Source organism: Hyaloscypha bicolor, assembly GCF_002865645.1.
Source record: "Hyaloscypha bicolor E unplaced genomic scaffold K444scaffold_183, whole genome shotgun sequence".
Lineage (NCBI taxonomy): Eukaryota > Fungi > Ascomycota > Leotiomycetes > Helotiales > Hyaloscyphaceae > Hyaloscypha > Hyaloscypha bicolor.
In genome coordinates, this window is record NW_020194685.1 from 2,283,278 (window position 1) to 2,298,973 (window position 15,696).

A 15,696-nucleotide genomic window follows, 5' to 3' on the forward strand; every position below is an offset into this window, starting at 1 on the left:
ATAAAGCACGGCGATAAGATCTCGCCAGTCAGTGCGCACAAGCTCCCGCTCGTTTCAACAACATCACCTCTCCTTAAGAATGCCTCCCAACGTGGCAGAGCTCGACATTGGCCCTCAAAATCCACCGTACGAGTTCAAACTCGACGAGCAAAACCGCGAAACAAATGAGCAGATCTCCGCGACCCAAGATGTGCGCGAACAGGAACGATCGTCCCCGAGACCTGGATCGATTCACATCCCGTTTCTAGACCGCCTACGAGCACTACCTGAAGTACGAGAAATCCCGTGGCGACCAGGGCAGGAGCTACCTCCTGACAGATCAATTGATAGCCCGCGGGTGCAGCAGCGAGGTGCGATTCTTCTTAGCACGCGAGGCGCTGTCGCTCCTATCCCATGCGAACACTGTGCTGCTGGTTATGGTCGTTTTTCAAGTTGTATTACATTGGACCAGTGGTTTCAGGGTGCTTGCTCCGGGTGCATCTTTACCTCGAAAGGCAACAAATGTAGTCTCAGGGCCCTCGTCTCAGGCAAGTCGTTGTAAGTCTTTCTGGCAACAGTTTGCTGATAGGCAAATAAAAAGGAACGGCGGACGGGAGAGCCCTGCGATACCATACAGATAATCCAGCCAAGCTGCAGTCCTACATACGCAACGCAGCAGAGAACCCAAAACCTCCGAAGAAACGCAAAAGACGGTCTGCCCCGTCCCAGATGCAGTCCGCGGCTGAACCTTCCCACACGAGCTCATTCTCCCATGTGGCTTCGCCGCAAGCGATCTCCTCAAGTACAGATCTGGATACGTTGTTGCAAGCCGAAATTGCTCGCGAGCAGTCATCCGGGCAGCACGATGTCATACATACGGAAAAGAAGCAGTATAAGCCGCATAACCCGTCTCAGCCCAATGTTGCAAAGGTCCGTGGACCTATCATAGGCGCTGCCCCCAGTCCTTATTCCAACGAAGCTCGAAAGTTCATTCTAGATGAATCAAGTCCCCGAGATCCGGCTACTATACCGACTGAACGGTCAGTGTTGCCCTGGTCTGCGCAGCAAGCCCTTTCCGAAGAGAAGAAGTCTGTTACTTCTGGGTCTACTACCCTACCATACCTCTCTGGATATAGCAAGACCACCTCAACGCCCATGATTGATACTCTACCCAAGGCAAAGCAGCGTCAAATCTTCAGTGTTATAAGTGGACTGCAAGGGGGAATTGATCACCTCCAGAAGCAGTTGGATGCTCTCAAAGCGTTGCTGGGAATTGACGATGAGGATGAGACTGAGCCGCGCTGATTTCTAAGTCGGGAATTCTGTTGCTTGGCTTGTGTTACTCCAAAACCGATACGCGTGCGAAGGCAGTGGTAAGAATTTAGAGGCGGCAGGCTCCATTACCAGTTCCTAATGAAGCAGCTGATGAATCTCTCAATAATGCTGTGTCTAGCCTTGTATGGGAGATCACGCCGTGGGGGATGGCATTATTGCACCAACATTTTCGTTCCTCTCAAGCTCTGTTAGACCTTGCCACAAAGTTCGTCACCAATCAAATCTGAAGTGGCCATAGCTTTCACGCTCTGCGGAGGGCGTTGCCGGGCTGTGCGATGGGTTCATCCGACTTCCTAGCGAATAGATCCTTAATGTTATTTATTGCAACCTTGACCAAGGGTTCGTTGCCAACCGGGAAAACTGCCACGTTTGAGAAATCCGATCATCAGATGAAGTGTGTCTCACGATCTGGCATGTTTTGTCTGATCAGATGAAAGCAATTTCCTTGGCCCACATTTTCGGTTCAACTTTTCGGATTATTCAGCATGCCCAAGAAACTGTAAAGATCAATGGAGAAGCTCATGGGACGACGTGAGGCTCAAGAGGAGGCCACGATCTGAGGTTGTCCGTTATTAACTCAACGATGCCATTCTCGGAATCGCGCGTGCATGGGAGACGCCACTATCCGGTCCGAACCAAACGGCGTCTTTCACCACCACTTGTCAAAAAGTCTCAAAGTCCACAATCTTTGGAGCTCTTGGGAGAATCGCAGACTTTGAGAGTCTGCGGTTACAGATGGTAGCGTTTCCGACACAAGTTGATATCGCGTCGTTGGTGTCGCCAAATGAGACTCGGAACGGAAGAACCTGCTCGGAAGCTGTTCAATCGTCATCTTGGCAGTCAGGGATCTCGAGCATGGAGATTTGTTCCAAAGGCGGTTTCGTCATATCGTGCAAGGGGCCCCGGGACGTGCATGCTTCTCAGAAGCATGGCAATCTACGGGGTAGCACGGACTCGAATGCCATAGATGTGATTGGCTCACTCAACAACATGAACAAACCGACATGCCACCAATGCAACCAAGGACGAGATTTGTTCCTCGACTTGGACACCTTCGAAAGATAGTCGATAACGCTACCATCAGGTACGGGCCATCAAAATAGCTTTGTTGCTCGGGTTCCCTGATGGAGTGTTTTTCTTTGCTCCATCATCGTCGTCAACATCCCAATCGCTCTTAACTGTCCACGCTCGCTGCAGCTCGTGGAGATAAGCAAATCTTGGGATTTGAAGTTTGTTTCTTTCTCATCGCCAATCCCAGCCGGCTTCACTTGTCCAAGTTTATTCAAGTTTTGTCGAGGCTTACTTACAGTTGTTATTCCTCACTGCGGTGGGATCATTTGTTTTCGCCAGTTTTCAAACAAGAACCAAAACCACCGCTCCAAACCAGCCGAAGGGGAAAATATTGTTGAGAATGATGGAAGTCATGTTGGCTCTAGCTAGGTGAATTGTGCTTCTACATCGCAGGCTTCACAATCATACCTCCCTTACAGCAGGCCTCTCCCTCTGTTGATCGGGCGAGGGAGGAAGAGACTGGGGATGTTGACCAAGCCGGAAGAGTAGAATCGAGTCTAGGAGCTGAGAGAAACACTGCAGAACTACGATCGAAGGCCGCAACCCCAACTGGACCGTGCGATAGCTCAGATTCGTCGATAAAGAAGTGTTCGAGAACCACAGCGCATCGTCAGCACCAGCTCTAAGCAGACGGACATCCTACGTTCCAGCCGTGCCATCCCCCTTGAACCCCGCCTCGCCTCACTCTTCCATTGGCTATAGCGATGAGAAAACAAACATCGAAAAGGAAGAAGAGATCTCTCCAGTAGAGCCATCTTCCTCGAACGAGGTACCACGAAGTTCAGCACTGGAAATCTGTCATCAATGGCCGGAAGCGTAAGGAAAAGTAGAATACCGAGCCCAGCGCAGCAGGTTCTGAGACCGAAAACAGCGACTGCGATTTTATCACAAGGAGCTCGGCCAGAAACACCAAGATGTTTGAAGGATTAAGGGAGGGACTGTTCCCGGTATCCGGTACCACGGTGCTCGCAATTAAGTCCACCGGGAGAAAAAGTTCGGCCTATTGAAGGAGCTTCTCTTCGAACAATAACGAAAAATCCGTTTAGCGACTCACAAGCCGATCTTGAGAAATGGGGCTACCCAGACGACAGTCCAGGGTCTTTCGATCCTTACTACGGAGGCGAGAAGGGATTCATTCTTTACACCGGCGAAATCGAGCCTGACGATAAATATCATCTGCCAGCGGACGGCGACGACGAAGTTTATAAAGCAAAATCGTCGGATCATTTCCAACGGAAGTCCATAGGTTCCTCCATTTGTAGCATATTCTTGAGCACGGGGCTTCTCTGTGTTTCATTATCCTGCCTGTCTTGACTTTTTCAACGGATACGTTCTTAGCTGTGGCATTGTGAACAATAGGACAGGCCGGACGGTCCAGTGTAGATTCACGTGAAGAACCAAAGCTATGCCCTACTGAGAAATGTTCGCACGGGGCTGATTGGTCCCGATACAGCCACCAGCGCAAAGACAATGAAGAGTACATTCGATGGATCAACTTTGAATCTGAGGTTTAGTAATGAGTTCAATAAGGATAATCGCACATTTTACCCAGGAGATAACACGTTTTGGACGGGAGCGAATATCTGGTACGGAGCTACGCAAGACATGGAATGGTATGACCCAGATACCATCACAACCGGGGGTGGAACTCTCCAATTGAGCATGGACTCTTTCTACAATCACAATATACCATTTCGATCGGGGATGCTGAATAGTTGGAATCGACTTTGCTTCAAGGGAGGAGCTTTTGAAGTTTCCGTATCTCTGGCAGGCCCTGCTGGCGTTCCCGGTTTATGGCCAGATGTTTGGACGATGGGAAATCCTGGGCGACCAGGTTACAAAGCCACTACTGAGGGCGTTTGGCCTTACACATACAACTCATATGACGTAGGCATAACGCCCAATGAGTCCGTTCCAGATGGCCTCTCCTATTTGCCTGGCTCAAAGCTCTCTTCCTGCTCTTGCAAAGGGGAAGATCATACAAATCCAGGTACGGGGAGAGAATCCCCGAGACTGACAACCTCTAGCCATCAGTCGATCCTACCAACAGAATCGGAATCATCACACAACGTTTCCAGGTGGCACCATTCGACGTCTTTTGGTGGCAAAACTCGAATTTCTTAGCCATTCCAAACTACGACACGTCCCAAATGAACGGTTACACCTTTCAGAGCATATTATAAGCCTTTATTTGAACACATTTACGCCTTTTAATCTCAAGAGCCCAACATATAGCATATTAATGAAGTAGTTCTACTTGAGGAATAAGCCAAGTGGACTCGCGCAACCCCATTGCCGTTTCCAGAATACCGCTGTGGAATCATAGCAGCTCCACGGAACCGACGCTGTCTCGAACATGCATCTCCCACGCAATATTGTTATAAACTTGACTAAGGCGCTCTTATTCCAGAGAATAAATGCACCTTAATATTTCGTGCTCAAGAAAGGAAAGAGCCTGTCACGTGCTGCGCACAGGCATATATATAGCTTCTTCACCGCCCTTAGGGCACCATCATTCTTACATATTTACACAATACACACCACATTTCCACTTCCACAGCTTGTCCAGGCCGTGACAGAGCCTACGTGTAGGAAGTAGAATCCGTCAGCGTTAGGTTCTGGCGGAAAGAGAGTTTTCTAGGCTCGGTACTAAGAAATAAACTTACCCGAATAGTCCTCGTAACGTCACACATGAATCTCTCAGTCCGAGGCCAAAAGCAGCTAATGCCTTTTAAAGAGTAGATCTGAAACCTGATCTGGCCTCATTTTCGTGAATCCAGCCATATTTCCTGGTCACTGGGGCGGACGACCTGCCCCTCCTAGACTAGGTTAGGTCGAGGCGTAAAGATTGTTCAAGACGAATCTTCATGGTGAGTGATATGCTTTTCGATAGCGCGACATCTGTTGTCCACACCTTCGCGTATTAGGTCCAACATCCAGAAAGAACAAGACATGGCTTCCCGCTTCCCCATGAATACAGACGTCAATATCGAAAGAGCTTCTTCAAGGACTTGGACGCCCTCAGCCATAGCAATCAATCGACTCGCTGCAATCTCTTTCTTGAAGATGTTGGTGCTTGGCTTAACTTGAGCAGATAACGAGTCCAGATGAGTTCCCCACTCGGATACGATATCCGTGGATAAGAGATACTGGAACGGTCGCAATTGTTGCCACTGAGTTAACTTTTTGTTTTGCGATTTTGATGTTTCGCAGATGCGCTTATCGAGTTCGTAACATGCTTGTAATATATGCCACAAGGAGAACGCTGCCACCGAGTGTGCCACGAAGAAGAGGCCAAGCTCTAAAGTTTCCGGGTCTTCTTTCAGTTGAAGCATTCTATCGTGTACATTTTGCGTATCTGGATCGAATTCATTTCTCCAATCGGTAAGTCGGCATTGCCATTCCGAGGAAAAGATGTCCCCGGCGTCATCTCTGTACTGATTTTCCTCGTACCAATCAAAAACAGCTCTCTGATCGGACGCAAGGCTAGATTTGACCGTACGAGCATCGTGTGTGCGTGAGCGTCGTGGTGTTGACCGTGGGTTCTTGGAAGGTTTCGTTGGGCTGGACTTTCGGACACGGGATGCAGTACATGCCATTGTGAATTGGTCTGTAATGAAAACGAGTAAAAACTTGGTCTGGAAGAGTTCCGTCAATTGGAATGTAAAGATGCTATCAAATTATTATTATCCTTGGATGGGGTCTTATATCCTTCCGCGAGTCAGAGCCTGATCCAAGCGGCATGAGCAAGAGGGGTCACTCGATGGCGATCCTCTGAGGCTCGGGGAGAAGCCCGCACTTCGGTGAACCGGTGAGCGAATTCAGCTCTGCAAGGCCGGCGAAGGTTGGCGTGACGCCTTAATATGCTGGTGTTGGCTTACCGGGCATGCCACACCAGCCTGTGCATACAGGGTTCCGCCCTTTCCACCATCTGATGGAATCTGCCTATTTGGGGTTAGATTCGTCTCGCCCTTCGCGACCAAAAATAACGGAAGGGATATTTGGTGTTTTACCTGTCTTTGCGTTTGGGATGATACAGCCTGATCCCGTTCCACAACTTGTTCATTTTGCGCCCGCGCCCTCCCTGCGCAATCAACACCGCCTACCCAATAGCTCCACGTGGCTGTGTGATGATTGACTTCTTCGAGACAGAACGACACGCCTTCTTGACGTGGCCAGAAATGTGTGCGCAGAGTGCGTTCGGCAGGCGTTTTGCTCTGGTCACTTACAGGCGAAATCGCTGCAAGTTCGACGATTAGGAATGCGCCAGGTAGTATTTTTGAGCGGGTAGTTTTCATTGACTCGTACCAATTGACACTCGAAAAGTATGTGATCGAGTTTCATCCAGGTTTGAGAAACGCTCTGTCCTGGGCCTCAAGCCACGGGAACATACCCGAATTGGAATTATACAATGTTATGTCCTTCAGATCTAATACCTACTTGATAACAAACTGTTCTGCATGTCTGTAGGGGCGCTTCCACTTCCTGTCCGCAACTGCTTCACCATCCATCATACCATAAATGAAACATTCGCCGATCATATGGAAGTAATATTTCTTCCCATTGTCTTCTTCGTTGTCCTCCTCTTCCTCCTCCTCCTCCTCCTCTTCTTGCTGACGAAGAACCACCGGCACGCTGCAACCGAAGAAAACGCAAACTATGTCCCCTTTCTTAGTCTCCGGTGGTAGAAGGCCAAATGTCGTTTTTTCGTTCTCGAGCTCTATACTCACAATTCTCCTTCCCCAGACCACATCCTTAACGCGTGCCAAGAATAGTTTCGCTATGCTTGATGCATTTTTCAGATCGATCACATCGTCCGGTCTGAGATCCCCATTTGAATTCACGTTATAAAGACATTCCAGACATGCTCGAGGATACCAACTCGGTGGATTTGACCCATCAGGGCCACGGTCAGCAACGATTGTGCGCCAAAAGCGCTCAGGTACACGTGGAATCCCTTTTGCCCACTCGTGATGATCCTCCCACCATCTAATGTCAAATCCGGCCAGGTTTAATGAATTGTTGAATAGCATTCCCTGCGCTGCACGTGGCGTTGTTTTCTTGACTTTGCCGATGCGGAGGCCTCTGACGAATAGAGTTCCATTGTACGTCTTCTTTCGATCCCGATTAGGGGTTTTCGAGGAGTAAGCCATTCTTCCAAAAGAAAATTCCGGTCGGAGACTCAACGTTGCGTTGTAATTCCTCTGACTGCTGCGAAATGAAGTCCCAGCAAAGCTATCGCCGTTAGACCGGCCTCGTGGTCTCTGTGTAGGTAGGCCAAATGGTGACTTGTGGATTAAGGGAATCCACGTTGGCAGCCTTTCCTCAGTGACCTCGGAATCGGAGTTGGCTTCAGAGAGAAGCGCTTTCCGCCCGTCACTTTCCTCGGACCGGGCCCAGTGGCGCAATAGTATATCCAGTGAGCGCGAGCTGCCGATGCAATAGTCAATGAAGTCTGTATAGACGTCAAGTAAACAGTTCTGATAGGCTGGTAAGAGTCTCTTGTCCAGTTGCAGGTTTTTCGCATTTACGTTCGTCTCAGTGGAAAGCTTATGGGTATCTTTGGCCAGTGATAGGACGGCATATATGGTATCTCTGGGATTTGTCGCTTCAAAGGCCAGTAGGTTGGAGACAAGGCACTCCAAGGTCAACATGCGTTGCTGTATATCCCCATTCTCCGTTCGTCGAAAGAGATTGTTGATGAAGTCCACAAGTGCATTAGCTCCCAAGTTCGTCACGCCGTTGACGAGCCCTAACTCTGCAGTAGAGGATGCTTGGTCGGCGATCATCTTTGATAATACCGCGCCGATGCGATCCTGGCTTTTGATAAAAATCGCGATGGCGTCCGCAAAGTCTGACCAAGGCATCGTTTGGTTCCCATACACCACTTCCGCTGTCCGAGCAAGTGCGAGCTCCTGGATAATCCAGCGGCGACTGAACCATTTGTTGCACATCAGTTGAACCACCACTTGTTTGGCTGCTTCCATTACTGCGGTATTCTCCTTCCCAAGATCGTCCAGTAGCTTGTCCAGCTCTCCGAGGATCCTTCGTAAAAAGTTGAAACAGTCCTTCGGAGAGCCCTCCTTTGCAGCAGTACTACCATCACCGAGCCAGATCCTCACTTTTTCAGCTTGGATATAGAGCTCGTGCATCTGTTTGACCTGTGCCGATCGTTCGTGCGGATCGTCTTGGTCGATACACAGAGCATCTATCCACATAATTGTTTCCTTGTCCTTCCTCCTAAACCTTTTCAAAGCTACGAAGAGATTCGATCTGACGTATTTCTCTCCGCTCGAACACCAGTCCTTATGCTTTCGAAATTTCATGGCAAGACGCTTTTCTAGGGACGGCTCCTTCATGCGCTTCTTCGAAGTGATGTAGTTTGTAATAGTGATCGGGTGTATTGGTTGGCCTTCACCCCAGTTGTATGACAGCGCGATATACACATACTTTTCAGTGTCAGACGGGTCCGATTTGGGCAATGCGGCGGGAACTAGTTTGCATCGAATCTCATCGTCGCCTTTGCCGGGCTCAATAATCAAAACCCGTATTTCCTGGCCATTTTTCTCTTCCAGCGGAGGATAGACGAACGTATCTGGCCTTTTACCTAGATATTTGAGCACAGAGATTGTTGCTTGCTGGAGCTGTTTCTTTGCTTGCACAGGGTGAGAAGTGCCTTCGTCCAGGCGGGGTTTCTTCCTTGCCTCTGGAGATTGATTTCTGTTCCTCTTGCGTCTTCTCCCAGGGTTATTGTTCGAAGCAAGGTCTTCCGCGGACATCGTGGCAGTGGGGACATTGGGCTTGCGTGTGATGTGGAAGACAGGAAGAGCTGCAATTAAAGAATGCCCTGAAGAACTCGAAATCGAATCGAGACTAGTTGGTGGCTCATACCCCCGCTGGGCTAATGTGCAGTGCCCAGCTCACTGTCCGCCATACTCAACCTTCATAGGTTCGATCTCTTCCCACCGGGCCACCCCCTGATCTTCAGGCGGGAAACCCTTTGGAAGAGCCGCAAGACTTTTCTGAATCAACGAAGAGCTTGACTACAGTACCATCCGGCAATTTGGAGCCAAGCTGCGAGTCAATTTCGTTCGCCATCCTTGGATGTCTTCTGGAGACTCGAGCGTAATGATTGCACATTCAGAGGTACGAGAAATCTCGATTGCGCAAAAGGATGAACCTTGGGTACCTGCGTACAATCTTTGACCGCCTTCAGCCTCCACCGACTGCGGATGTCAATGGAACGAGCTTTGCATAGCAGCCGCCGGGGCGCATCCACGCCAGGGGTCAAAGCTGCACCAGGACACTTGCCACTTCGCAACAACTTCAGGCTAAAACATCTCAACTCCAATGAGATCTTCAGTAGGTGACAATTGTTTTTCAATTCGGCGGCCCATCCCGTGTTGCGAGCTGCAGTGCCCCAAAACGGGCGGACGGGCGGGCACGTTTTCGAGGCGGAAAATCCGATATACCCTGCTGTGTTATCAGTAAATCTAACATACCCTCTGTACCTGCCGCATTAAGCTAGCCAATTAGTCAATGGGAATTATAAAGCCAGTAATGTCCTTATTAATGTCGCTATTAATGTCGCTATCGTTGTTACTGTTGCCCCTTAAATTACCCTGAATACCCTTAATGCTGCCACTTTTTAGCGAGGGTATCGCACTTTTAGACTTATATACTTCCATATATTACTTATTTAATTCATTTTCAAAATTTAAATATACTTCTAGTGAGGTTTTTATTAAAGTTCTATAGATTTTGAGAATTGGGAATAGAGAGATCGCGGCCATAAGTATTGCCCGGTAGCGAGGGAAGCACTGTAAATAGGGCCATGCATGCTTTCCGGGGCCAAAATATAGCATACAAGCCCTATAAACATTGCTAAATCTACTCTTCCTACAGGCTATAGAGCCTGTAAGGTTTGTCTCATTAATTAATTGGCCAGCTTAATACGGCAGGTAGAGAAGGTATATCAGATTTACTGACAACACAGCAGGATATCAGATTTTCCGCCCGCTTTCGAGCACTGGCCCGGCCCGCCTTTCTCCCACAAAACCAATGTCAAATGACGCCACGCGGAGCAACCCGCTGCACGATTGTCAACTGCAAGGCATTTATTTTTTGGTCTTAGCCTAACTACATGCGTACACACTAAAGGCACTCATCCTCTCTTTCTCTGGTGCGGGTCGGAGAGAGCTGACCTTGAGTGTGACTATCTACTGTCCAATAGCATTGACAAGGCTTCTCACCGGCCCTCTAGGGATGCGGAAGCCTTGGCTTGTTGCCTATCATCGGGGCCACCATAAAACGATCCCGATGCTCGATTCGCGCAGTTAAGGATGCCTACGGCTGAGCTTGATTCGGTCACCGGTTGATTCTCTGGGGATACTCGAACTCAGCAGCGCCTACTGCCACACTTCTGGTGGTGGCTTGGAGTGTTGATGATCATCCAATCAACATAAGTGCAATCAGGCTCACGATTGAGTTTGGGTTTCGAGCATGTGACAACAGACATACGTCTTTTGGTAATGATTGCTAACTGGTTTGCGAAAAGCATTTCGCCCTGGAGCCTGCTGATTCATCCCAACGTTGGCTGCGTCATCTACTGCAACGTGTGGCAACTCCATAGACTCTTTCTCGGGTAACCTCAAAAGCAGAAAATGATGAAACGTAAAGATCCCTTGAGAGCCCCAATTACCGCGTTTCAAGAACAGCTGTGAACTGACAAACGTCACATCTCATGTGAGTACATGATGCCAATATTACTGCTCCCACATAGCTTAGTGGAGCAGGTAATAGTTCTATCATCACATAGCAATCGAGCATATTTCTGTTCTGTGTGTACTACGTCTTCTTACACCAAATCTACCACCTCCGGCGCTGCGTAGGCGGTAGTGCTTCACACCGTACAAAGGTTCTACGAGAAATACCTTACCTTATATTCTGACTGATGCAGCAAGGAGATGCCTACAATAACCACCACCCAAACCGACTTTACCAGCGATGATATTCTAAAGATGTGGTTGCAGCACGATGGGGGACCATTCACAAAGCTCGTTTTGAGTCCAGGTATTCCCGTTCACGTCGAGGGGCAGATTCAGTTCGATCGAATTATATACGAAGATGTGGATCCGCCCATGGAATTTGAATACATAGGGGAGGAGAGTCATGTGTTCAACAATGCTGATATGGAAGTGGATGTTGATGAAACTTTAACGTTCATAAAAGTCAAGGTCACTGCACAGGGGGGCGTCACCACGCTACCATTCCACAAGAAAGGTTGAAAGTACGAGGCGCCGGAGAGCTTCGTATGAGCTAGGGGCAGATATTCCTCGTATTCCTCGAAAGACCTTTTGAATATCAATAGGTCTTTTGGGAATGCTGCATACGTTCATGAAAATTTAGTTCATGTAACTAGATGGTAAAGTTCCTAGCTGATAAATCAAGATCTAAGAGGATATTTTTTCTCTCTGCCACGACCCCTTTCTAACCGTGCTATTCGTGCGAATGACCATTCCATTATAGCACAGATTAACCATTCGTTTTATACTAATGGTTTTCCTATCAAATCGTGATCCTTCGGGTATATGTTTGTGTTCCAATATTTGTGTCAAATTATTGTAAGATTACATTAAATAATTTGTGCATGTACAGCTACGGTGGTGACGGCACTTAAATGCGATTATCTCCAGACGAGTGATGAGTACGGGTGTATTTAGGAAAGTGCTAGTGGAAGATGCTAATGGAAGACGTTACAATATCGAGGAATACTTTGGATCCCCAATAAATATATATAATACAGCCTGACCTGAAACAGATCCGCTCGACGAAACTTGAACAAGGAATGCAACAGAGCTGAGGAATTGTACGGGGCATATTCCTTCAATTATTACCTACCAACTCTGAACTAGAAGGTGAATGAGGGTATTCGGTGTTTGGTCCCGACCTGGAGTGCCTTGGCCACATTAAGTGCAAGACTCACGTTATCTAGATGCATATTAATCCCTCAGCTTCGAGTTGTGAGGCGCTGCAGTGGCCGTCTTGATACTTGTGGGTCCAAGCGGTACTATTATTAGGAGGTGAAAGCCGATGAAAGGCCTGATTTGAGACACAACCTTGCTAAACAACCCGTGTGTCGCGTCAGCTCCTCAGGGGGGGACAGCAGCTGACCTGGGCCTTGTACATGTATCGGTAGGGGTGAGAAGTAGAGAAGTGGAGAATGAAGAAAGGTCCAGGAAGGGGCGCAATCCGACACCTTAAGGCAGACTGGGTGCTCCTTGCACGGGGGTGCCAACAGCATAAAAGGTAGCGAATTTCCTGTTGATACTTTGCAGTGCTCCGTTTGTCCTCCTCATCTTCCTTCCCTTCTTCTTCCTTATTCACCGTCTCCATTGCGAGTTCAATCAACAGCATGGCTTTACCCGCCAAGCGCGAAACGAGCACCTTTACCGGGGGTCCTCCGCTGGAATCCTTTGTCAGGGTGAGTAATTTGTGAGACCCAAATCAAGCGTTTGAGGTGACTTAATAGGATTTTGCCATGGCAACAAACGCAACGGCAGACACAGGCGGTCCATACCAGCAAGCTATCTCAGGCACCATACTGCTCAATAACCAATGGTGTAATGGCACGCAATACCAGAAATACGCATTTGAATAAATCTCCGGCACGACCAGAGGCAAATTCGCCGGTTCGTTGGTGAAGATCCCTCCTTCATCATGGACGGTGGAGCAACTGGCCCCAACGGCAATGTGGGAGTCAGGAAAGTCTCCCAAGAGCCAATGTCTATGGTATTCAATCTTAGTATCAGTGGTGCCTGGGGTGAGATTCTCATGGCCGATTTGGTGTTGCCGACTGTGATGCATATTGAATATGTGCGGCTTTACCAGAAGCCGGGACATGAGAACATTGCTTGTGATCTGCCTGGTTATCCGACGACGGATTATATCAAGAATCACCCTGTGGCGTATAATAATCCGAATTTGACTGTGAGTTTGTGCTTCCTCTGGTTGCAGGAACAAGAACTGACTTTGCAGTTGGGGCTCAGCCGGATTATATTGGCCGAAAAACAAGTTGACGGGTTGTTGAAGCGTATTCCAAGTGGAAAGCAGCTCCTTAAAAAGGCTGACTTCATGACATATATTGACATCTAGATATATATTCTGCGTATTAGATTTGGAACCTGACGTTCGATGAAGTTTATCAAATAGAGTTAAGTCAGTAAGGATTGACGGGTTAAGGCTGCTACGAACTCGGTGTTTGGGCACGGAACACCACAGTAATTGGCTGTTCAGATGTGTGGAGGATGTATAATTTGCATATATAGGACGAGTGTTCATATGGCAGATGAGTTTTTAAATGAAGATATTTCTGACTCTCTCATCCACCCTTGATATCTTGATTACCCATCCCGACTTTCAACACCTCGAGTGAATCTGCTCTGGTTTTATTGCACATCGCACTCAATGTACGAAAGTTTCTGGTACATTGAGCTTGAGGTTCTCCTTCTAGAGGTGGGAGGTGAATTTCTCCTCTCAAATTGTTGCACATCGCCCAATGTTCGAGGCTTTCCTAGTACAATGAGATTGTCCTCCACGGAAGGAAATAATGAATCTCCAAAGTCTACTTCGTCAGAACCTCGTTGGGAAATTGGAAATACGGGATCGGGCGGGAAGGAGGTGTCGCCTTAAGAATTGACTCCAGAGGATTTATTGCCTGTCCTATTTCGTCCAATGGGACAGATGGGTCTCACCCAAGCTCAAATCTCTTCTGACCACAAGTACCACCGATCGCAAGTCTCATCTGATCTTGTTTTTTTAGTCCGGAGTGAATATCTCTAGCTGAAATCCGTCTCAAGGATTTGTAGCCTACCGCCCAAATTTCCAAAGTTCTCTCGAACAATGAGAGTCTCTCTTGGCAAGTTCAGAGAGAACATCTCCCCACAACGCTATCTCGTTGCACATCGCACCCAATTTCCAAAACATTTTGGTACATTTAGAATATCCTCGCATTGGATAATGGCTCCCAGAGATCGAAATTTTGTTGCATTTCGCACCCACCGTCCGAAACGATGCAGAAGCCATAACCTTGCGTCTGTGTGATACCTCACCAGTGAAGCTCTTTGAAATCAAAGATTTCGTTGCACATCGCAGCCGTTGTCCGAAGCTATGCAGTAAAGCCATCAACTTGCTCCTTGTGATCACTCACGATTTTGTGGGATATTGTTCTCCATGTCCGAAGCTGTGCAGTAAACCATGACCTTGTTTTTTGGGCTCGTTCACGTGATCCCTCTTCAAACCCCAAGATAATGCCCTGAGCTGTTAGGGAGAATCCCGTCGTACTGGGAGGGACTACGAGGTCTCTTCTGTTTGTGCAATACAATTTCCGCAGCCGTTAGTCGGGTTGGACATCATCTAGACTGAAAGAACTTCAATGTTCCAACATCTGTGGGACATGTGAAGGAAGAAGACTTCGAATGTTGCATAATGCGAGGAAACATTTAGAGAAAAGAGGATCTGAAATGTCCAAATTGGCATAGGAGATTGGAAAATGAATAGTCCTCATTGCGTGCAGCATCTCCTGGACCAACCCAAGCCCGTCGAATAAACATTAACGCAGCCATTCGAGGATGACAGTATCGAGTGTAAAGACAGCCCGAATGAGAAGCCAATATACATACTTGGCAACTATCGACTTCTAAGTCGTGAGGCATGATTTCCTTCTTTGGGTATGGTATCCCAGACTTCTGGGACGCATCAGGAGATAATACTGGAACGAAGTCGGTCAAGCCGACTGAAGACAGGGCACGTTTCTCCACAAGCCTGAAATTGCACCACTCAGAGCGATGGTCACAAAGCCTATCGCCGCGCCATTCTCTCCCCTGCCGCAATCATACGCCTATCTCCACATTCACAGCCCCTCAAGTCAGTGACACAGATCACACCGCAACGCCATTCTCGAAACTGCAACACACACGAGCAAAGAATGACAAAAAGTCTCTGTTGTTGTTCCAGCACCGCTCTCTGCCAACCCTAGCCAAGAGAAACGTGAGCTGGTATGTGCGCTGAAAACCCTCAGGGCTGGCCTCTCTCGGACGGGAATATCCCATCACGTGATGCATTTGCAGCCGGTACTCGGACACAATGCAGTGTGGCTTCCAGAACAGAGTAGCAAAGCATTGCAAAATTCGCTAGTATCAAGCTGGGCCTTAAACTGAAGGGAGTCTGGATAGCGTTGTCTTCGGGCTATAATTCCAAATCCACGGAGACATATATCAATACCCAGCTCGTTGCAAACTTGACTTGTGGAAC

At 48.2% G+C, this 15,696-nt stretch overlaps 5 protein-coding genes across 5 annotated transcripts; 3 read left to right on the forward strand and 2 right to left on the reverse strand.

The window, feature by feature from the left end:
• The first annotated feature begins 29 nt into the window (after nucleotides 1–29).
• On the forward strand, nucleotides 30–1,685 carry K444DRAFT_271670 (uncharacterized protein). The gene is made up of 2 exons (XM_024871477.1): nucleotides 30–527; nucleotides 581–1,685. The coding sequence occupies exons 1-2, from the start codon at nucleotides 80–82 to the stop codon at nucleotides 1,282–1,284; spliced, it is 1,152 nt and encodes a 383-aa protein (XP_024727458.1). The 5' UTR covers nucleotides 30–79; the 3' UTR covers nucleotides 1,285–1,685.
• Nucleotides 1,686–3,855: 2,170 nt separating this feature from the next.
• On the forward strand, nucleotides 3,856–4,568 carry K444DRAFT_637911 (glycoside hydrolase family 16 protein; the record flags this gene model as incomplete). Its single annotated transcript, XM_024884183.1, has 3 exons — nucleotides 3,856–4,272; nucleotides 4,304–4,375; nucleotides 4,413–4,568. The coding sequence occupies 3 exons, from the start codon at nucleotides 3,856–3,858 to the stop codon at nucleotides 4,566–4,568; spliced, it is 645 nt and encodes a 214-aa protein (XP_024727459.1).
• Nucleotides 4,569–4,831: 263 nt separating this feature from the next.
• K444DRAFT_271638 (uncharacterized protein) lies at nucleotides 4,832–6,119 on the reverse strand. The gene is made up of 2 exons (XM_024871476.1): nucleotides 5,052–6,119; nucleotides 4,832–4,967 (listed from the first exon to the last, which is right to left on the reverse strand). Exon 1 carries the CDS (start codon nucleotides 5,982–5,984, stop codon nucleotides 5,238–5,240), a length of 747 nt encoding a protein of 248 aa, XP_024727460.1. The 5' UTR covers nucleotides 5,985–6,119; the 3' UTR covers nucleotides 4,832–4,967; nucleotides 5,052–5,237.
• A 478-nt stretch (nucleotides 6,120–6,597) lies between these two features.
• K444DRAFT_621929 (uncharacterized protein) lies at nucleotides 6,598–9,257 on the reverse strand. Its single transcript, XM_024882003.1, has one exon. The coding sequence runs from the start codon at nucleotides 9,162–9,164 to the stop codon at nucleotides 6,822–6,824; it is 2,343 nt and encodes a 780-aa protein (XP_024727461.1). The 5' UTR covers nucleotides 9,165–9,257; the 3' UTR covers nucleotides 6,598–6,821.
• A 3,542-nt stretch (nucleotides 9,258–12,799) lies between these two features.
• Nucleotides 12,800–13,539, forward strand: K444DRAFT_637914 (glycoside hydrolase family 16 protein; the record flags this gene model as incomplete). Its single annotated transcript, XM_024884184.1, has 3 exons — nucleotides 12,800–12,868; nucleotides 13,063–13,374; nucleotides 13,423–13,539. 3 exons carry the CDS (start codon nucleotides 12,800–12,802, stop codon nucleotides 13,537–13,539), a joined length of 498 nt encoding a protein of 165 aa, XP_024727462.1.
• Between the last annotated feature and the right edge of the window lie 2,157 nt (nucleotides 13,540–15,696).